Raw genomic sequence first — 23,333 nt, 5'->3', positions numbered from 1 at the left:
GTGGTTAGCAAATATAATGGTATAATCTATACTGTCACATTTACAAGGATACTGATATATAAGCACACATGGGAGTGAATCTAAGAAAAGGTGTGAATTGCATTTATCGAGAATATCACAAAATGTTTTGATGGATAACTGTTCATATTAATGGATAATAAGACAGTATAACAGAGATAACAGTTATCCCTAATTTAAACTACAAAATTAATTTAATTTCAATTAAAATTTTAAAGTTTGTGTGTGTGTGTATATTTGTGAGATTTGATCAGCTGATTCAAAAACTTACTTGGGAAAACAAGGCCAAGAATAGGCAAGACAGTATTAGGAAATGAAGGAAAAGTGTGTGTGTGGAGGAGGGAGCAGCTGGCACTGCAGGTGATCAAGACTTATCTTAGGGGCCGGCCCGTGGCCGAGTGGTTAAGTTCACAAGCTCTGCTTGGGCAGCCTGGAGTTTTGCTGGTTTGGATCCTGGGCGTGGACATGGCACCACTCATTAGGGCACGCTGAGGCAGCGTCCCACATAGCACAACCACAAGGACCTACAACTAGAATATACAACTATGTACTGGGGACTTTGGGGAGAAGAAGAAAAATAGAAGATTGGCAACAGACGTTAGCTTGAGTGCCAATCTTTAAAACAAAAAAGTCTTATCCTAAAGCTGTGGGAATTAAGGAAATGTGGTGATAGTATGGGAAGTGGCGGATAAGACCAATGAAACTGCATGGAGAGTCCAGAAAAAGACTCGTGCATTATGGGAACTCTTTGTGTGATGGGTGGTACTGTGGATGGAGTAGTCTGCTCACTTAATGGTGCTGCTACAATCGGTTGTTCTAATAGGAAAAATACGCTGCATTGCTACCTGTGAGGAAAGGTCAACACAGCCTTTTTTCCTTCACAATGAGAAAATAATCTTGCGTTGGCCTAGCACCCTCTTTCTCTGGAAACCTGATAAAGGTGGAATGTCGGCTGTGTTACTGGGCAGCATTGGTTGTGGTAAAAATGACTCCTGGACCAGAAGCGTTATGACGAGGGCGATAAATGTCTGGTCAAATGTACAGATGGGGTGAATTTGGGAAGTCCTTGCTGTGATCCCCAGAGGTTAGGTTCATGGGTTGTTACAAGACATACTGGTTCCTGTGTAGCTTGAGCTTCTGAGCCAGGGGGCCTTAGGTACCTGCCCACGTAGCTGACCGCCTTACCCCTGAGCTGACCCTCGAATGCTGTTGGGGCCCGGAGGAGGGCAAGGCTAAGACTGTCCTGGTGACATGTTGTGGCCCCTCCTTATATCCTTCTGCAAAGCTCATCTGGTGCCAGGCGTGGCCTTTTGGATCTTGTGAGTGTCCAGGTGAAAGCAGGAGCGTTGGTGGTGGTTGGACACAGTGAGCAAATTATGCTATACACTCAGATTGATTCTAGGTGAGTTAAATCCTCAAGTAGTAAAAGCAAAGCTTAACAAATTTTAGAAAAATATGTGAGAATTGTTATTTTTCTTACTCTCTTGGGAAAGAATTTTTTAAATGTATGTTTTATATATTATTCAAAATTGCAGCTAGCTAATCCATTAGAATTCAGTGTATTCTAAAATTCATACTGCTAAAATATAAGTTAACCTTATATTTCAGACAGTGCTTACTCATGTTAGGCTAAAGATATAGCAAATTATATGTTTTGCCTTGTTCAGCAAAATGAATATGCTTGATAGGAGTACTGGGTGGTTGTTTACATCTTTCCATTAACGTGCTTGTTTTTAAAATTGTGTTCGGGTCTTTGTTCTGGAATGACAGCTGTATATATACCCACACGAGGTATTCCAGGTCTCGGAAGTTTCATGGAATTAAGCAAAACACATACACACACACATTAGCCAGAGGGGAAAAGATTAATAAGTTTTACAAGATCAAGGTCATCAAAAGATACTTTTAAAAGATGAAAAGACAGGATGTAGGCTGTGTCTGGAGATGCTGCCTGAGAAACAGAGAGGCATGAGATGGGGGCCAGACCGCGGAAGGCTACCTGGCCTGGTGACCTGCTGTTCCTTTTGCTCAGGATGCTTTCCTGTCTCCTTGCTCAGCTGTCCTTTTCTCTCTCAAGTCCTGGCAGCTGTGTCTCAGCATACTCTGTCACTGCATTCATGCTTCTTGCCGGCTGTAATTCCCATGTGCTTGCTGCATGTTTTCTCTCTTCTCATGAGAAATGTGTGCTCCACAAGGCTAGGACACACGCCTCTCTTGTTCAGTGTTTTATCTGTAGCACTTAGAACTGTATCTGTACATACTAGGCCCCCAGGAAAGAATTGTCAAATGAATGGATTAATTGAAGCAGAATTGAGGGCTAAGATATCGCTTACTAAATCTTTATTCGACTGTGATTTTTTCCCCTCTAATTGTGTTCAGTTTTGCTTACCAGTGGGCCAGGTGCTGTGGACAAGGCTGCACGTGCAACACAGTGGACGGAAGTTCCTTGGGCAGGACAAAACCTCACGGCCGAGACAGACTAGAATCACTGCATCGGTTATACACGTATTAAAATAACGAATAAATAGCGTGCTAGGAACTTGCTATTCATGGCTCCCTAAAAGTGATAAGCTTTCCTCTGGGTTGCAGTAATAATGTGGTGTTGTTTTTAAAGAAAAATGAAGGTTATTTTTACCAACTTTTGGAAAATAACTTGGGTGATTCAATAAAAATCACTTGTGTATGTATCATCCTCTATACTCTGTTTTGACAGATTGGAAAATACTTAATAGGGAGTTACACATTTTGAGTGAGTTTCCAGGAGTAGAAATCACACTGTGATTGTGGTTTTAATTCTATTATTAAGACCTGATTGCTCTTCGTAAGCTAGAGAAGTCGTATTTCCTTTAAACTCTTATGTTCCTAAAATCATGGCCATAATTTTGTTTTTTTCTTATGCATGTAGGTTTTTGAAAATGAAGCTCGCCCAGAGAAAGTAGGAGTCTCTCTTCAGAATTTCCACCACAGAGATTATGAGGATCTTTTTGAAGACGCTGAAGACAGGTATGACTCCCGTGCTGCTTGAGGGAGTGTTGCGTGCGCTCACGTTCAGAGCCAGCCCTCTGAGCGGAGACGGCCAATAACGGCCCTCAAATGTTCGATGAACTGTTCAAGATGCAGCTCTTTGTAGTAAGTACAGCCTGATTTGGCTAGAATTAGGATGTATTTATGATCTCATAAGTATGGTATTAACACAAGAAAAAGATTTTCCTAAAGAATTCAACTTCTCTGTCATGTCAACCATTACCCAGTTCTGTGGCCTTCTGCACGTGTTGGAGCTCTTGGAGAGGGCGGGGTACCTAGATGTGGTAGAGCTCAGTACACAGCGAAATGGTATTAGAAATTATATCTGTTTCCAGAGAGAAACTAATGCCCTAGAAACAGTAGGACTGTTAGCATGGTGAATTCTTGGTTCTATATATGGAAAAATTTAAAGGATCAGGAGAAAAGTAAATTTCCGTTCGAATAATAATAGATCAGCAACTTACATGCTTATAAAATGTTCAAATTTATGATCTACATGAAAAACATATCGAATAAGGAAACATTTTATTGAGCCATATTTCCTTAGATATTTATAAGTAATATTAACCACAGTCCTGGAATAGCACTGAATTATAATGTGTATAGTATAAAACTTGTCTGTACAACTTTCAGAAGTGCATTAAATGAACAAATAATAGTGGCTCAGAGGGCATTTTGAGGTCCTATTCTATGCTAATAGTATAAACTATAGTATAATCAGTAGATACTAATTATATACTAAGCATTGTATACAAATACAAAATATTGCATAGTTCTTGCCTTTTAGTTTACAGTTTAATTAAGGAAAGAGACGTTGAAAAACAAATTTAAATACAGTGTAGTAAATATTATTATAGAGTCAAAGTCCACAGACTGGGTACAGAAGGCAGAGAGCTGCACGGGGGGAGCTCCTCACCAGCTTCTTTGAAGAAAAGATACTTTGGTTGAATTTCGGGTCTCACATAAATAGAAATCTAGCAGGTGAAAAGGGAGGAAAGAAAATTTCAAGATGCGAGGAACAGTTTGAGCAAAAGTAAGGAGTTGTGAAAATCCTTATTAATGGTGAGAGGTGTTATGTGTTGGGAGTTGTAGGTTATGTGTGAATTGGAAGGTCAGGGAGCTTGAGAAGATGAGAGGGAGCGCTGAAACTATAATGTGGGCCAGGGTGTGAAGGGTCTCAATATATGTGAAACCGAGGAGTATACGTTTTATTGTCTGTGAGGAAGCGCAGACGGAGTCTTTTTGTTTTATTCATGCGTGTCTAGTGACTATCTATCTTTATCCATTATCTAGAAGGGAGATTGCTGGCAGCAAGGTAGAAGTTAGCTGGTAGGAAATGGAGAACAACAACATTTATAGTAAGTCAAGAAAAGATGAAAAGGAGAAAGAGTTAAGAAACCTGAAATTACCCACAGAGACCAAAAAAGGGCATTTATTTTGTTAAGGTTGAAGCATAACGTGCATGAAGGAAATTAGTAGAGAGACGAAGAAAAAGTAGGCAGGAGCCAGGTTGCTAACGTCCAAAACGTAAGTGTCCAGTAAGGAGCCTTGTTTCATCCTGAAGTTGGTGGGCAGGTGTAATTAAATTTGAAGTTTAGGGCGAATTTTCTCCAGACATTGGAGATTAGACCCAGAAATCAAATGAGGAGGCTTTGTTAAGTGGGGTTGCAATTGAAAGTGCGACAGGAGCTGAGCAGATCATATCAATGAGGGCGTGGAGTACTGAGAGGTTGCAAAAGAAACAAAGCAAGGGGCTGGCCCCGTGGCCGAGTGGTTAAGTTCGCACGCTCCGCTGCAGGCGGCCCAGTGTTTCGTTGGTTCGAATCCTGGGCGTGGACATGGCACTGCTCGTCAGACCACGCTGAGGCAGCGTCCCACATGCCACAACTAGAAGGACCCACAACGAAGAATATACAACTATGTACTGGGGGGCTTTGGGGAGAAAAAGGAAAAAAATAAAATCTTTAAAAAAGAAACAAAGCAAGTGTGGGCCACTATTTTAAAAATCTGTTGGAGTTAGAACAGTAGTTAGATGAAGACAGAAAGTTTAAAGTGTTTTCTATTTTGAAGAGGAGAGAGAATCGAGTCTTCTTGTAAAGTGGAAGAGTTTGTAGATAGGAGATTAATTATACATATGTAAGAAAAGAGCACTTTAGAAAAATGTCTCAGAGGAGACAGGAGGCGTGGAGTTGAGAACGTAGAGGGATTAATTCGGGACCGGGAGAAAGCGAGGAGTAGTGAAGAAGGCTGATGCATCTAAGAATACACTGTAAAAGAGGAAGCTGAAGTTCCTGCTTTCTGGCTGCATTTTTCCAGAAGGGCCTACGTTGTTACCAGGGCAGAGAGTTAAGGTGGGGACTGCATGAGGGTGCTGGTTCAGAACTGGCTGCAGTGGAGGAATGGGTTTAGGCAAAGCCAACAGGTACCTGCCCGTGTTTTCCAAATGCCTCTCTGCTGTTGCCAGAAACCCCAGTGCCCCCTGTGCTTTTCTCCCACAGCCGAGGCAAAGGAGGGAAGAGGAGGGTAGGTGGATTCATTCAAGGTGGCCAGTTTGCAGGGCAGGTGAAAGTGGGAGGCAGTTGTGAGCAGACATTGGGACTTTGGAATTCTCTCTTTGGAAGTGGACCAGTTCCAGGTGTTGACAATGGAAGTGGGTGGCTGAACTGAAATGGAGACGAATGTCAATTGAATAATTAGTCTAGATTCTCAGGGATCCTTTCTTGAATGTATACATGCTCTGAAACCAGGAACCAATGTAGCCATTTCTTTTCTAGTGAGAGTGAACGCATCATGTGGTCAACCAGTAGCTCCTTCCTGCGGGACAGGTTGAGCAGTGAGGAAGAGCTGGCGGGCCCGTCCCAGCCTGCCTCCACTCGGCTTCACGGTAGGGCTTGGTGCTGGGCTACGAGCACACTCGGGGAAAGGCCATCCTTCAGAGGGAGCAGAAGGGAATTTCTAACACAGATGCAGGCGAGAGCTCGGAGGAACTTTGTAAAGTGGGGAAAACATGGTTTCCTAGGATTTTCTTTTGAAAATGAAGAATATGCTCCACACCCCACTTGCATAAGGGCAAATTTCTACCCTTTCTTTAAATATTTTACTATATCAAACATGCCAATTTAATAAAATGAGTTCTTATTATTTTATTAAACTAGGGATTATAGGTTTGTATAGACTTAAATATGACCTGCTTCCTCATTTCCTTAATTTTAATTTGTTGCACAGTATATTCTTTCTAAGTTAAATAATAACTTTTTTTGGGGTTACACGTAATCACAGGTTGTGGGAAAAAGGAAAATACAAATATGTATAATAAAATAAATAATACTGAAGAATGTTCTAAATTTTTTCTATGTATATGTATTTACATTTGTATATAATATAAATATAACCATGAATATGTATGTATATGTATAATTTGGGTGTGTGAGTTTGGGGGATCACATACCTCAAGACCTTGGAGCTAGAGAGGACCTTAGAGATCCCCCATTTCAACCTCCTGTCATGTGCCAGAATCATCTTCTCTAGGGACTTTTTTTAATTTGAAAAATGTCAAATCTAATTAAGGCAATATCACCCTGTGAAATTATTAAAATAGAGGTCTCACACAGAAAGAGTTTACAAGAAAATTACTCTTAAAATATTGAAGTATATCTTACATATGGTAAAGTTCACCCTTCTAGCTACAGTTCTGTGAGGTTAGATCAAGGACTTCCACTGCCATCCGGATGCACTGCGTTTCCTTCACCCCTCCGCTATCTCTGTGCTCTTTTGCAGTCAACTTCTAACCCCTCCACCAGCACCTGCCAACCCGTACCATTTCTGTTCTCTCTACTTTTGTCTTTTCCAAGGTGTCTTATAATGGGAGCATAAATTTGTTCCCTTTTGAGTCCAGCTTCTTTCACTTAGTGTAGTGCTGTTGGCATTCATCCACACCATTCTGTTTATCAGTATTTAATCTTGTTTGCTGAACAGTATTCCATTGTGTGGCTACACCAGTTTGTTTCTCCATTCACCAGCTGAGGGACATTCAGACTGTTTCCAGATTTGGGCAATTATGGATAAAAGCACTGCAAACATTCACATCCTGGTTTTGTATAAACCTAAGTTTCCATTTCTTTAAGGTGAATATGTAGGAGTGGGAGTCATAAGTCGTAAGTGTATTTCTGACTCATAAGTATGTCACTGTCAAACCGTTATCCAAACACGCTATAACAATAGGCTTTTTACTTTTTTCCCTCATAGCCCCTTTTTCTCTTTGTGTTTCAGTTAAGGTAATTTTTATCAACCCGTCTTCACTGATTGACTCTTCCCTGGGCTGTGTTGCATCTACTAATAGCCCATTGAAAGCATTCTGTAGCTCTTTACAGTGTTTTTATTGTTAACGCATCCATTTGACGTTATCTTATGGTTTCTGTCTCCGTTCAAATTCCTCAGCTGTTCATGCATTTTTGTTCACCTTTTACACAAGAGCTTGAACATATTAATCATAGTTATTTAAAATTCCCTCTCTGATAAATCTAACAGATGGGTAATTTCTGAGTTTTTTCTGTTGATTGCTTTGTTTTTTGACAGTGATTTTTGTTGTTGTCACTGCTGCTGCTTCTTTGTGTGTCTCGTAAGTTTTGATAGAGTGTTGGTGTCGGTCATAGAAAAGTAGAGATTGAGGTAAATAGAATTTATGCCTGGAAATAGTCATACCTGTTCCTCTGCTAGGCCATTGGTATTGGTTCTTGATTTAGCATGATTAGGACGTGAGTTGGATTTTGGTTTTGTGTCACTGTCATTACCTACGATGACCCATTGACTTATAATCCCTCAAGATTTAGCTTGTGCTTAGGGTGGCAGCTGGAGCGCTAGAGAGTTTCTCTTAACATCCCAGTTCTGTCCTTGGCTTTAGCCTTCCCCCTGTGCCCATGCTTTAGAAGGGGTCTTCTCCACACTCGTGCCTTCTCCAGCAGGAGACTGGAGCTTGCCAGCCTGGAGAGGAGAGCAGGGCAGCTCTCTGTTGTCCTGGCCCAGTCTCAGCCTCAGGCAGGTCCTCTGTCCCTGGTTCCTGTGATGCTGCCCTCCTCTCTGGCCTCCTCACTCTGCCTTCTATTTGCAGCAGGTCTACTGTGGGAGAGGGTTCCTGTCCCTCACCTAGAGGTAGGAGACTCGGAATAGGATTGGTAAGGATCCTGAGCTCACTGTTTCCTGCCCCTCCTCCAGGAGCAGAGGGTTTTTCTGTTGCCCTTTTCCCGACTGACGTGGGTCTTCACCTGTGCACAGCAAGCTCGGCTGCTATTCCTCTGCAGTTAGACTTCTGTTCCATGCCAGAGGTGGGTCCAAGTGGGGCTTCGTGCACTCACCACAGGGGCAGTGGCTCTCTGCTCCGCGCCCACACCACTGAACGGAGGATTCCTTCCATTTCCCACCCTGTCTCCAGTCCTCCTTCTGAGTACTTGCTCCAGGTCTGTTGAGTCTGCGAGGGGTGTATACTCTCTTTGCATCTGTGGCTTCCTGAGGAGCTATACTTTCACACTAGCCCCCCTTCAGCCTTCAGCAATATATTCAGCTTTTCATCGGAATACTGCTTTCTCACTTGTATAGTGTCTGACATCTTTCTCCCACCAGCTGCCATGAGTGAGCCAGTGTTCGTGACCTGTCTCTCCTTAGAGGAGTCTGTCTTTCCTTAGTTTTCAGACTGCTTGCTTGCCCTGCAACCAGAGCTCTCTGATGGGTTTGAAAATTTTATTTTGTTTTTTTTTTTTTACTTCTGTATGCTGTTAGTGTATGAGTAGTGCTCATACAAACTTTCTACATTTTAGGCAGAAGTGGAATTTTGAATGTAAATGTATTTTTAGAATAAAAACAAGAGCATATTCATTTGTAAATATATCTTTTTAGTAAGCATATATTTACACTACAGTTTTTAGAAGCCAAATAATATTCCATGGTATGACTGCACAATTATCTATATAGTCAGTCTCTTCTTCTTGTTCACCTTGGGTAGTTCTTGTTAAAATATTATTATATTGTACGCTGATGTGATAAACGTCCGTGGAACTAAGTCTTTGGGCGTGTTCTTAGATTGAGTTGAAAGAAAGAAGGAAAGCTTTATTGAAGCTGCTACTGCTGTAGCAGCAGCAGGAAGCCCGTGGTCTCAGATCAGTGCCAGCCAAGCAAGTGGTTTTGAGGGGTTTTAAAGGAAAAGAGGTGACATTCTGAGTGACAGAAGAACAAGAAACTTGCAGTTGGTATATCTAGGGTTATTCTTTTGAGTTCTATCTGTGTTTAGGTATGAGAACTAGATGGTTTTGTGTGGCTTTGTATGGTCCCCTAGTGACAACTAGTGTTGGTGGCAAATGACATTTGCTTCTGTACATCAGGAGCACACAGTGGCCCAGCTCTTAGAAGCAAGGCCTGGTCTCGGGGGAAGCAGACAGCAGCTGCTCTTCTTTCGCAGCTCCCTGCTTTTCACTTTCCTTTAGGGTGATGGTTGGGCTCCTCTGGGGTCTGTTACTGAGATCTGCCTTAACAGAGGATTAATGACCAGAAAATAGAAAGAACTGCAAATTAATAAGTAAAAGACAAACAACTCAAGAGAAAACTGGGCAGAAACGTTGCTGTGGGCTGTGCTTTTCTGCCACCCCAAAATCCGTACACGGAAATCCTAATCCCCAAAGTGGTGGCATTTGGAGACAGGGCCTTTGGGAGGTGACTGAGTTTGAATGAGGTCATGGGGGTGGAGCCTTCCTAACGCAAGTAAGTGGTGCCCTTATGAGAGGGCGAGGGGAGCAGAGCTTGCTCCCTCCACCATGTGGGGATGTAGCATGAAAGCGGCCATCTATAGATCAGGGAGAGGCTTCTCACCAGGAGCCCGGCCGTGCTGATACCCTGATCTCTGACTTCTAGGCTCCAGAGCTGTGAGAAATGTGTCTGTTCGTGAAGCCCCCAGTCTGTGGTGTCTGTTACAGCAGCGTGACTAAGACAGAAATTAGTGCTGAGAAGTGGGTGCGGCGGCGACAGACGCCTGAGCCTGTGGGAGCAGCGGTGGAGCTGGGTGATGGGGAGAGGCTGGGAGAGTTTTGAGGCGCATGCTGGAAAAAGCTGATATTGTCATGCAGAGACTTTTAAGGTGATTCTGGTGAGAGCTCAAAAAGAGAAAGAGGAAAGCTGTGGAGAAAGCGTCCATCTTCTTAGAGAAGAGGTGAGTAATCATGTTAAGAATGTTGACAGAAATAGGGCCGATGAAGTCTCAGATGGAAGTGGGGAACGTGTTATACGGCAGTGGAGAAAGCTGGTCCTTACTATAAGGTGACAGAGGCCTTGGCTGAATCGTGTTTGTCTTCTAGTGTCTGTGGAAGACAGAACTTGTGAGGGAATTTCTGGCAAATTGAATCAGTGGCTTGGTTCCCCCAGCTGTTTATAGTAAAATGTGAAAAGAGAGAAATGAATTGAAGATGGAATTGTTAAGCAAAAAGGAACCAGAACTTAAAGATTTGGAAAATTCTCAGCTGATCCATATTGCAAGAAAAGAGAACTTGAGGAGTGTGGCCTGTTTGATAGGGGTATTAGTATGGGTGTGAGCCAGGGACCTGATCAGCCATCTCAACAGGAAGCCAGGCGCTATTCTTCAAGGGCCAGAAAGAATGTCTGCCAGGGTGAATCAGAGACCATTGGGGCTGCCACTCCCACCACAGGCCCAGAGCGTACTGTTGTGGGGTGTCGGGTGCAGTGGGGCTGCCCAGAGCCATGGTGGCAGGACCAACACCACTGCCCAGCAGAGCTACGGAGGTGGGACTGCTGCCCCAGGGAGTCCTAGGGACGGGCCTCTGCCCTAGTGAGACTGGAGGGCAGAGAATCGAGTCAAAGAGGGTTGTTCTTGAGTCCTAAGGTTTGATGGAGTTTGCCCTGCTGGGCTTTGGACTTACTCGGGACCACAATCACCTTCTCTTCCCATTTCCCCTTTTGAAATTGGAATGTTTATCCTCGCCTGTCCCACTGTTGTATCTTTGGAAGCCCATGAGTTATCTGGTTCCACAGCTGGAGAGGACTTTTGCCCCAGGACGAGGCGTCCCTCCAGTCTCACCCGCATCCGCCTTAGGTGATAGTTAGATGAGACTTTGGGTTCTAGACTTGAGAGCTGATGCTGAACAAGTTAAGACTTCTGGGGCTGTTGAGGTGGAATGAAGGTATTTTGCATGTGAGAAAGACATAAACTTTGGGGGCCCAGGGGGAGTGCTATGGACTGAATGTGTCCCCCTCAAATTCGTGTGAAGGCATTTGGAGGTGGCGCCTTTGGGAGGTGATTGAGTGTGAATGAGGTCATGAAGGTGGAGCCCTTGTGCCGGGATTGGTGCCCTTATAAGGGACGAGGGAACTAGAGCTCTCTCTTTCCACCATGTGAAGGTACAGCAAGGAAGCAGCCATCTGTAAACCAGGAAGAGGCCATTCACCAAGAACCCGACCATGTTGGCGTCCTGACCTTAGACTTCAAGCCTCCAGAACTGTGAGAAATAAATGTTTGCTGTCTGGCCTGCCTAGTCTGCGGCCATTTGTTATAGCAGCCGGAGCTGACCAAGACAGACATCAACAGGCACTTCACCGAAGAGGAAATATGAAAAGACGTGCAACCTAACTTTGAATCAGGGAAGTGAAAATTGAACCACAGTGGAAGAACAATTTACACTGACTAGATTGTGAAAAATTTAAAAACATGATGGTAGTCAACATTGGTGAGTATGGGGCACAATGGAAGACAGCTTGGCATTTTCTAATACGTGTGCACCCTGTGCCCTAGCAGTTCCTTTCCTAGTTGTTAGCTTAGAGAAAGCTTTCCCTTTTGCTCCAGAAGATGTATGCAAAGGTCTTCATTCTGCCCTTGTTTGTAATGGCCTTAAAGTGTAAACAACTCAGATGTCCTTCACGCAGGAATAGATGCATTAGTTGTAGTATATTCATTTAATTTGAAAATGAACAAACTCATCTAGATGTAATCTCAGCATAAAAGCCAAGATTTGAAAGAAAATATGATTCTATCTACATAAATTTGCAAAATATGCAAAAGAGCATATGTGGTCAACAAAACAGACAAGATCAAAGGAATGATAACACAACCCAGAAGAGTGGTTATTCCCGAGGGAGCGAGTGGGTGGGGGGCAAGTGGGGACATCAGAGGCAATGGTAATGCTCTCTTATATTTTATTTTTTTAATTGAGATTCATAATAGTGTACATCATTGTGAAATTCCAGTTGTACATTATTTCTTGTCTGTCACCGCGTAGGTGCTCCCCTTCACCCCCTGTGCTCGCCCTCCAGTAATGTTCTCTTTTAATTTGGATTGTTGTTATTTTTATACCTTAAAGATATTTAAGTATTACTTTTCACCTACTCAATCCTTGATAAAATATTTTAAAAGTCCCAATTAAAAAAAATTTAAACTACATACTTAATATATGCTTATTATATTATTAAAAATCAATGCAAGGAAATATAAAGAAAAAGTTAGTAATTTCTTCCCATCATCAGAAATCTTGACTCAGAGGTAACCAATATTGATAGTTTCTCTCTGAACACATAAGGGTATAAAAACATAGATTTTCTGTTTAAAGTTTAAATAAAAATTGTGCTATACGTTACTCTGCAAGCTTATTGTTTTAAACTTAAACTATATCATGTATATAGGTTAACACATACTCTAACATGACATTAATGGCTGCCTAATATTCTATTTTGTAGAAATCCTGTAATGAACTGAGCCATTCTCCATGTGGCTTTTCCCCATTGCTCACCTGCACTATGTTCTTCCACACATCGTTTCCCAGGTACTGGTGCTTTTATTTGGGTTAGATTCCCTGAAGTAGCATGACTAAGTCAAAGTATATGTTCAACTTATATTTTAATAGATAACATCAGATTTCTTTCCAAAAGGTTAGAGCAATTTATTCTTGCTGTAGCTGTTTGGAAGCATCCAATTTCACACATTCTTCTTCTTTTTTTTTTTTTTTTTGAGGAAGATTAACCCTGAGCTAACATCTGCTGCCCACCCTCCTCTTTTTTGCTGAGGAAGCCAGGCCTTGAGCTAACATCCGTGCCCATCTTCCTCTACTTTATATGTGGGACGCCTACCACAGCATGGCAAGCCAAGCAGTGCTATGTCCACACCCAGGATTCGAGCTGGTGAACCCCCAGGCTGCTGAGAAGCGGAACGTGTGAACTTAACCGCTGTGCCACCAGGCCAGCTCCAATTTCCCACATTCTTATCGTCACTAGATAATTCTCTAATGTCTGCCAATTTGATGTATGAAAGTAACACTTCCTTATTACTCTAATTCACCTTGTCCTGATTGCTAGTGAGAGCAAGTATCTTGTTTTATGTTTGTTAGCCTCTTCTTTCATTTGCATATTTATATCCTTTGCCCATTTTTTCTTATTAATTTATAGGAACTCTTCACATGTTTGAAATCTTAACACCTTGCCTGTCTGACAAATATATTTTAAATTCTGCTCCCACTCCATACCTTAAGAGGGGAAACCTTCAAAAACATTCTTGGTTTCTAGAATGTTTAAAAAGATCTTCTTTACTGGAAGAATATACAAATACTCTCCTGAATTTTCCCCAGAATTTTCATTCATTCATTCATTTACTCACGTTGCTTGGATCACTAATCCATCGGCAGTTAATTGCTAAATATGGCAGAAGTGTAGAAAAGCAGACGGTTATACCAGCGCCATTCACTAAATAAACCACCTTTCACAACTGAATTTAAATATGCTTTTATCACATATTAAGTTCCCCAAAGTGTTTAGATCCCTTTCTCTTCCCCACACTTTTTCCCTGATTGACTTTTTTGTTCCTGTGGACATTTTATTCTGTTTTGATTATCATAGTTCTAAGCAATATCTAAAAAGGCAAATCCTCCCCCTGATTTTTTACAAATAAATATTTGTAGGCTGGGGCTGGCCGGGTGGCCGAGTGATTAAGTTCGTGCGCTCCGCTGCAGGCGGCCCAGTGTTTCGTTGGTTCGAATCCTGGGCGCGGACATGGCACTGCTCATCAGACCACGCTGAAGCAGCGTCCCACATGCCGCAACTAGAAGGACCCACAATGAAGAATATACAACTATGTACCGGGGGGCTTTGGGGAGAAAAAGGAAAAAAATAAAACCTTAAAAAAAATAAATATTTGTAGGCTATTTGGGCAAGTTATTGCTATGTAATTTTAAATTATTTTGTTCATTCCCGTGGAAACCACTGTGAAATTCAGACTAGAGTGGCATGCCATGTCTGTTTATTTGGGAAGGATTGGCGTTTTTATGATATTAAGTTCTTCCCTCTGTGTAAAGAATGAGGTGAGTCAGAAGATCAGCCACAGTGTGTCCAGTCTGCAAAATGGCTATTTCCCGTTCTCCTTCTGCATCTCACACAAGAGCCTCTCTTGTGGAGCTTCTTAAATGGAAACATTCAGGAAATGGAGGTCTGGGAAAAGTAGCTCAGCCTAGCCGTGTTGACATATTGCAAAGGCACCACAGTTCATCCCTTGTCAACTTGGCACCCAGACACATCTCTTTAAATTGCACTTAATCTCCAAATAAAAACAAAATTATGCTTCCATCTGTGATAGTAACAACTATCCTGCGTGAAACTGGAAACACACACTCACCCTGTCCCAAAGGAAGATGCAAAGTCTCTTTTTTTGTCTTTGAGTGATGGTCTTTCTTCTTCAGCTGATTCACACTCCCCTTCAATATCCTGTGAAAGAAAATAAAAAGATCTGGGGTGTGTGTGTGTGTATATATATATATATATATATATGTGAATGTATATGAATATCTGCTATGTATGCATATTTTATCTGATACATATACATATCAGATATTCATATAGAAAAAGGAAGAAATACTCGTAACTATTACATGCTCGTTTGTGCAGCCTGTCACATGGTTGTATCTGGCGTCTGTAACTCCCTTCTCCTACCCCTTTCATATTCTCATTGATCTCAGTAAGCACCTCAGTTGGTCGTTGTTCCTTGTCTGGTAGTGACACAAACCTTCATTCCAGAAGGGTCTGGGCTAAGAGCAGGCGTGCCTAAATTACATTGTTGTAGTTTTCCATTCACTTTAATCACCTGGGAGTCCTCTAGAAGCTCACCTGCGTTCTAGACACGCTCTTTCTTACTCCTATTGTTCAGCAGAGACCCAATTTCCCATTGAAATTTAGAGTCAGCCACATCATGCATTACAGTAACCCCCTTTGCCCGTTAATTCAGTAGCGTGAGGAGCCCAGAATGGCCTGGTGGCGTTCCCCGCATGTATCTCGATGGGATCATTGTCGTGTCCCCTGATGGAAGCTTTCCTTTCTCTGTTTAGGTGTACTTTGATTTCTTTCCTCGGTATTTAGTGTTTTGTAGTTTTAAATGTACAGATCTTGTACGTATTACACAGCAGAAATTTATTTTCTCACATTTCTGGGGGGCTAGAAGTCCAAGATCAAGGTTTGAGCAGTTTTGGTTTCTTCCGAGGCCTCTGTCCTTGGCTTATAGGTGGTCTCTTCTCCTTAAATCTTCAGTGGTCTTTCCTCTATGTGTATTTGTGTCCTAATCTCCTCTCCTCATAGGGACTCTGGTCATATTGGATCAGGGCACACCCTAATAACCTCATTTTAATGTAATTACCCCTTTAAAGACCCTATCTCCAAATACAGTCAGATTCTACTGTACTGAGGTTAGGACTTCAACATATACAATTTTGAGGAGATGCGGTTCAGCCCATAACAGTATTCAATGTCTTTAATTGATATAGGAATGTTAGGTTAGCTCTTTCTTTAATGAGCTTTGGCAGTTTGTGTCTTTAAATGCATTTGTACCATTCATATCAGTTGTCTAATTTATGGAAATGGAGTTGTTCATAATATTTCCTTATTAACTTTGTAATGTCTGAATTGGTGCCGTCTCTTCTATTCTTGATTTGGTAAACTGTGTTTTTTCTCTTTGTTTCTTGACCAGTTTGGTTTGAGATTTATCAATTTTATTGATCCTTTCTAAGAACTAGCTTTTAGTGTCATTTATTTTCCCTATTGTTTTCAATTTCATTGATTTCTTCGTTGATATGAGTTCTTTCTTCTTTCCTAATATAAGACAACAAGTCTTCCTGTGGATACTGCTTTAGCAGCTTTCCAGACTTTTGCATGTTTTTATTGACATTCAGTTCCAAATGTTTCTCATTCTCAGTGGCCAAAGCTGGAAGAATTGGAGCAACAATACAATGTAGGCTTGGATTATAACCCAAAGTATAAAATACATATCTGTGAGTTCATACTGATATCAGTATATTATTGGATAGAATAATAGATGGGGAGAAGAGACAAATCTCCCCTGCAGAAGAATTCCAAATAAATGATGGGGATTCTCCACTCTAAAGGAGCAGGAGCTCTACTCCCACCCTCAAGTGTGGGCTCACAGTGATTTTCCTCCAAAGAGTACAGCGTGGAAAGGGTCTGCACATAGAGAAGAGCTGTGTGGTGAGAAGCCTGACGCACGGCTGCAGCCGGAGTTCGAGGCCAGCATCAGCAGTCACAAATCATGTTGACAAGTTTGTACCCTTGACATGATGTGATGAATATGGCACTTTCCTCTGTGACCTCCCCCAAAACCCATAACCCCAGGCTAATGATGGGAAAAACATCAAATTCCAATAGCAGGGCATCCTGGAATATATCCGATCAGCCCTCCTCAAACTGACAAAGTTGTCAAACACAGGGAAAGTCTGAGATGGCATCACAGCCAAGAAGAACCTAAGGAGACGGGAGAGCTAAAAGTACTGTGGAATCTAGATGGGATCCTGGACCAGTAAAAGATGGTGAGGAAAACTGAAGGAATCTGAATGAAGAGTGGACTTTAGTTAACGATAATGTATTAATATTGGTTCATTAACTGGAACAAATGGACCATCCTAATGTAAGACGTTAATAATACAGGAAACTGTAGCAACAGATGTATGGGAATTCTCTGTATTATCTACTAATTTTTTTTGTAAATATAAATCTGTTCCAAACAATGAAGTCTCTTTTTTAAAAATGTTCTTTAATTTCTCTTGTGACTTCTTTGATTCCTGGGTTACTTAGAAGTATGTCTTTTACTTTCCAAATATTGATGTTTAGTTAATACCATTATGGTCCAGGGGCATTCTTTATTTTTTTATTTTTTGCTGAGGAAGATTCACCCTGAGCTAATATCCACTGCCTGCTAATATCTACTGCCAATCTTCCTCTTTTTTTTTTTTTTTTTTTCGAATGTGAACACCACCGTAGCATGGTCACTGACAAACAAGTGGTGTAGGTCCATGCCCGGGAACCAAACCTGGGCTGCTGAAGCAGAGCACGCCAAACTTAACCAGTAGACCATTAGGGCTAGCCCCCAAGGGCATACTTTATATCAATTCTTTTAAATTTATTAAGGTTTGAGTTTTGGCCTAGTATAGGGTCTATCTGGGTAAGGTTCCATGTGCACTTGAGAAGAATGTTTATTCTGTTGTTGGAAGGCCTGTTTTCTAAAGGTCGCTTAGGTGAAACTGTTGTCCAGTTCTCTTGTGTCCTTACTGATTTTCTCTGTACTTGTTCCAGTGACTCCTGAGCGCAGAGCATTGACGTCTTCAATTATGATTGTGAATTTTTCTGTTTCTCCCTTCAGCGCTATCAGTTTTTACTTCATGTTATTTTGAAATTCTGTTAGGAGCATACACACTTAGCATTGTTATGTCTTCTCTGTGAATTGATCCCTGTTTCATTAGTAATGATCTTTTGTAAAAATAGATTTTATTTTTTAGAGCAGTTTTATGTTCACAGCAAAACTGAGTGGAAGGTACTGAGATTTCCCATGTGCCCCCTGCCCCGCACATGCACGGCCTCCCCCACTACCAACATCCCCCACTGGAGGGGTATATTTGTGACACTTGGTGGGCCTGCGTGAGACGTCTTCACTCGGAGCCCATGGTTTACATGAGGGCTCATGTTGGTGTTGTACATGCTGTGGGTTTGGACAAAATGTTGTATAATGACGTGTATCCACCATCATAGTGTCAAGCAGAATAGTTTCACTGCCCTAGAATCCCTCTTGCCCTGCTTATTCATCCTTCCCTCGCCTGCTAATGACCTTTCTGTCCTTGGTAGCGTTCTCGGTCTGAAGGCTACTTTGTTGTCGAGATGTTCTCAGATGTTACTGTAGCCACTCCACTTTCTTTTGATGAGTGTTCCCATGGTATGTATTTTTCTATTCTTTTACTTTTAACTTGCCAGTGTTTTGTATGTAAAGTGGTTTCTCGAGGGCATTTTATAGTTGGGCCTTGCTTTTTCACCCAGTCTCCCAATCTCTGTCCTTTAATTGGTGTATGTAGACTGTTTGCATTTATATCTACCATCTTAGATTGAACTCGACCATCTTGCTAATTGTTTTCTATTTATTCCTTCTATTCTTTATCATTTTCCCCATTTTTCTGCCTTCTCTTGGATTATTTTGTGATTCCATTTTATGTTCCCAATTGGCTTATTATTTATACCTCTTTTTTTTCTGATGAAGAAGATTGGCCTTGAGTGAGCATCTATTGCCAATCTTCCTCTTTTTGCTTGAGGAATATCATCACTGAACTAACATCTGTGCTAGTCTTCCTCTATTTTATGTGGGACACTGCCACAGCATGGCTTGATGAGGGGTGCTAGGTCTGTGCCTGGGATCCGAACATGTGAACCCTGGGCCTCTGAAGCGGAAGGCATGAATTTAACTACTACGCCACTGGGCCGACCTCCTATATCTCTTTTAAAAATATTTTCTTAGGGCAGGCCCAGTGGCATAGTGGTTAAGTTTGCATGCTCCACTTCAGCAGCCTGGGGTTCGCCAGTTCGGATCCCAGGCATGGACCTACACACTGCTCATCAAGCCATGCTGTGGCGGCATCCCACATATGAAACAGAGGAAGATTGGCACAGATGTTAGCCCAGGGCCAGTCTTCTCAAGCAAAAAGAGGAAGAATGGCAATAGATATTAGCTCATGGCCAATCTTTCTCACCAAAAACAACAAGGAAAGAAAGAAAATGAAAAACCAAACAAGTGTTTTCTTGGTTATCCTAGGATTTACAATATGCATCTTTAATTTCTTACAGTATGTCTTTTCTATCTGCAAATAACATTATATCACTTCACATGTGGTGTGAGGACCTTATAGTGTCTTCCTAATTTCTCCTGACCATCTTTTGTGAAATTATTGCCAACATTTTAATTTTACATAATAAGCATGAAATGCGTATTCATTATTTTTGTTTTAGGTAGCCAGTTATTCTCCAGAGAAGTGAAATTAATAAAAAAGAGACTTTTATATTTAACTACATTTATGGAATATATTTGTTCTTCTGCCTGAAGATCTTCCTTGAACATTTCTTGTAGTGCAAGTTTGCTGCTAATGAGCTCTCTCAGTATTTGTTTGTCTGTAGAAATGTTTATTTCTCCATTTTTTTGAAAGATGTTTTTGTTGGTTATAGGATTCTGGGTCGTCTTCTGTCTTGTGTTGTCTATGATGAGCTTTTGGCTCTGAGGCGGCTCGGTGCCTTTCATTCATTTTGGAAAATTCCCAGCCATTATCATTTCAAACATCTCTTCTGCCCAGTTCTGTCTCTCTCTTCTGTCTCGGGATTCCACTTACAGGAATGATGTGGTCTGTTTGATACTGGCCGGTAAGTAGCTTTGGGATGGTCTCTTCTACCCCCACTCTTTTCTCTCTTTCAGTTTGGGTAATGCCTAGTGACCTATTTTTAAGTTTTCTGATTCTGTTCTTGCCTACATCAAGCCTATTGAGCCCATTGATGGCATTATTTCCATTACAGTATTTTTCGTTTTTAGCATTTCTGCTTGATTCTTATGCTTTCCATCTCTCTGGTGAAATCCCCTATTTGTTCATGCATGTTGTCTACTATTTCCACTGATACTGGCATCGCTTTTAGTTATTTTAAATTCATTGTCTGAGAGTTTTAACATTTATGTCATATCTCTGTCTACTTCTGTTGATTGCTTTGTCTCTTGACAGTTTTGTTTTATTTTTCCTTTGTCTTCCATCTCTGTCACTGTATAGTTTTTTGGTTGCAGTCTGCAGATCTCATGTTCTGGAGACTGAGGTGGATAGGGATGGACGTGCCTCTTCCTTTGGGAGCTTCAGCGTGAGGAGCTGAGTCGGTTTGTGAGGATTGGACAGTTTGGGTTTTGGTGTTGCTGTGGTTGCTCTCAGTGCACCGCCAGCTTCACATGCCTGTGTTGTTACCTTGTGCTTGGAGTGGAAAAGGGTGTGCCGAGGGTTGACCTCGGTGTCTGCCCTTCCCCCTGCACTAGCTCCCCCCATTGTGCCTGCACCTCAGAGAAGGTTCCTCTCTGTGATCTTGTCCATTCCCCAGCAGTGGAGTGCTCTCATTTGTAATTTGGCTGCTTGCTAACGTGGTTGGGGGTGGGAATGGCATCCTCTGTTGTCCTTGTTCGCCCTGAGTCTCAGGCAGATGCAGTGTCCCTGGGTCTCAGTTATCCTGCCCTTTCTTCAGGGGTGGGGGATGTGTTACGGTCTGACCCCAGGATGCTTTCCTCCTCTCGCTATCTCCAGTGTTAGTGGGTCTTATCCTGTGTCTTGAGGGGATTAGAGTTTGCTGCCCTTTTCCCAACTTCCTATGCTTTTAATCCTTAGGGGAGAGAGGGAGAAAGGAGCCGGGCGGGCTTCATACCTTTCCTGCAGAAGCTGCTGCTCCCCTCTGCAAGCTTGCACCACGAGGGCGGAGTTCTTCAGTTCCTCCCCTTGTCTCCAGTTTCTCTCCTGAGCTTCTGATGCGGTCCTTCTGTGCATTAGCTTTTGTTTTTTAACCTCTTCTTCTCCTCATTGATGTATGTATCCATGTCTTTATCCAAGAACCAGTTCGTTTTCAACTGTCTGCTTTGTTTCTTGCAGTGTTTGATTTAATTATTAGCTCTATAATCATGTACTTTTGGCCTTATTTTCTTAGGCCTATAAACTTATTTTTCACCTCATTCTGTTGTTTTATCTCACTTTTTGAGATATTTTTATTATTGAAAATAATTCATATTCTTATTACTTCTTCCTACAGATGATGGAGCTACAATTTAGGTTATGTTTGACTCATAGTGTATTAAAAATGTTTTACATATTATATTGCATTATTCTTCTTTTTCTGCATCTCATGTTTTATTTCCATCTTCTCAACTAACATGGATAGCTCTGCGTCTCTTGGATCTTTTGAACTGAATGTGAGTGAATTCTTCTTGACTCTTATTCCATTTGATTTGAGTCTAGTTCTCTTCCTTTATAAACTACACTTTGAGGGCTGGATTTGCCTGGGGACAATGACAAGTGTGCTGAATCGTTGGGGGAAAGGAGCAGAAAGCCCAAGGGGGTGGATGAATTGTTTGTGTGGCAGATATTACAAATCATCTTACTCAAAGTCAATCACATCCTCCTCCTAGTGTGCCTGCCTGTATGGCCCAGGCGGGAAAAATAAAAATTATATTTCCTGGACATCCTTGTAGCTAGAGTGGGTTAGGCCAATCACATGCCCTTAGCTGAGACTTAAGTGTGTAGAGAAGCATCCATGTTGCTGGTACACACTGTCACAGGCATGGCGTTCCTGGTGCCTCATTATAGCTAATGTGGTCCGTTACTCCAGCCAACAGTTCTGGTGACTTTCTGATTCCTCCATGATTGCTAAAGTGATGTCATCCAGGAACCACTGGTTAGGGCAGTGGTGTCTAGCTCCCTCAGATTCCTCATTGCAGCAAAGGTAGCACTTTTCTTGGCAGACCATTCTGCTGTGTTATTTTGGGATCATAGTGGGGGAAGCACCTGCTCTTCAAACTTTCCCAGTGATGTTGTCAGCACCAAACAGCTAGATAAAATCCTTTTCTGTAAACTGGATTTCTGTAAAATTCCCTTTCTGTAATGATTGCTGTTATCTGTAGATGAAGGCTGCCCTATACACCTTGCTGGAATTCTTGGACCAGGCCGCAATAAAAAGAAACCAAATTCAAAATGATGTTAACAGGAAAGAAATCTATTTTCTCCCGTATGGAAGTCCAGAGGCAGAAGTACTCCAGGTTCACTGTGATCAGTTGCTCAGTGATGTCATCAGGAACCTAGGTTCTTCATGTTTTTTCATATTTGCTATACTCAGCTCATTCCTTTTAGGGTCACAGTAGGGCTGATTCTGATAACCGGGGCCTTATGCTTCTGGGTTTATGTCAGGGCAGGGGTGGAGGTGAGAGAGAGGCTTGCTTCTCTTTCCCATGAGCCCTGGTAAACTTCTCCTTGCTTCCCATTGGCCCAAATCACCAACTATTGCTGAATTATTCACTGGCTGGGGAATTGCTGTAGAATAATCACAAATGGCTTTAACTACCCATCAGGGTAGAATCCATGATGGGGAGTCAACATCAGTGTCCATTACAGTCGTTCTAACTTTCCTTTCCTTTCCTCTCTGCCTTCTCTCAGTGTTTTGTTCAGCAAGAGTGGAACACAGTGGAAAAGTTCTAAGGGTTTTCCTACTGGGGATCAGAAGTGATCGAAATGGCTTCTACTCTTGTGGGTATTTCATGTCCTCTTCTGGCTTCCTAGACTTCCTCTCATATGAAGGTTGGAGATATTTGTGAGAAATGGTAGGATTTCTGTGACTGTCTCTCCCAACCAGTAGTCCCTCTGTCCCACCCCTACAGAGAGCTTTTGGGTATAGTAGGGTTCCAAGACAAGATGAGTTTCCCAAGGTCATGCAGAGTCTTGGGAACTTCCATCTCTTTGTTGTGCCTGTTCTTTTGCCTGATTGCTTCTCGTGTGTCTTTGCTGGTATTAACTCAATTTTTGTTGATATTATTTGGCTTTGGAAAGAGATTTTTGAGAACTGGTTTCACTCCAGCATTTCATCTCGAAAGTCTGAAATTTTTAAAATATTCTTTTAATAATGACTTCTAGATTTGTTACATTTTGGCCAGTGGACATGATCTGTAAAATTTCACATGTTTGGAATCTAGACTGTCAAGAACACCTAAAAAATCATCATTTAAAAAAAAAATTCCATGTGTACTATTAAATAGAATGTATTGTCTTCTGTTATTATTGGTTATAAGTGTATAACTTTATATTGTTTTATATTATTTTATATGTGTCAATATATACATTGTATATATCTATTTTTAAATCTTATTAATTACAGCATATAGATCCTCTCAGTCCTTGGAGTGTGTGTGTGATGTGTGTGTATGAGTGCATGTGTGTATGAGT

At 41.7% G+C, this 23,333-nt stretch overlaps 1 protein-coding gene across 1 annotated transcript in view; it reads left to right on the top strand.

Moving 5' to 3' along the window:
- Positions 1 to 755: 755 nt before the first annotated feature.
- Positions 756 to 23,333, top strand: part of PTPN20 (protein tyrosine phosphatase non-receptor type 20) — a 67,524-nt gene continuing 44,946 nt past the window's right edge. The window contains exons 1-3 of the mRNA XM_046652802.1: positions 756 to 797; positions 2,924 to 3,021; positions 10,002 to 10,087. Coding sequence (XP_046508758.1) covers positions 756 to 797; positions 2,924 to 3,021; positions 10,002 to 10,087 — 226 coding nt within the window. The remainder of the gene's footprint in view (positions 798 to 2,923; positions 3,022 to 10,001; positions 10,088 to 23,333) is intronic.

The sequence above is a fragment of the Equus quagga genome, chromosome 2 (genome assembly GCF_021613505.1).
Source record: "Equus quagga isolate Etosha38 chromosome 2, UCLA_HA_Equagga_1.0, whole genome shotgun sequence".
NCBI classification, from domain to species: domain Eukaryota; kingdom Metazoa; phylum Chordata; class Mammalia; order Perissodactyla; family Equidae; genus Equus; species Equus quagga.
Note: the sequence above shows the minus strand (reverse complement) of the source record. Positions and strands in the feature narration are given on the sequence as shown.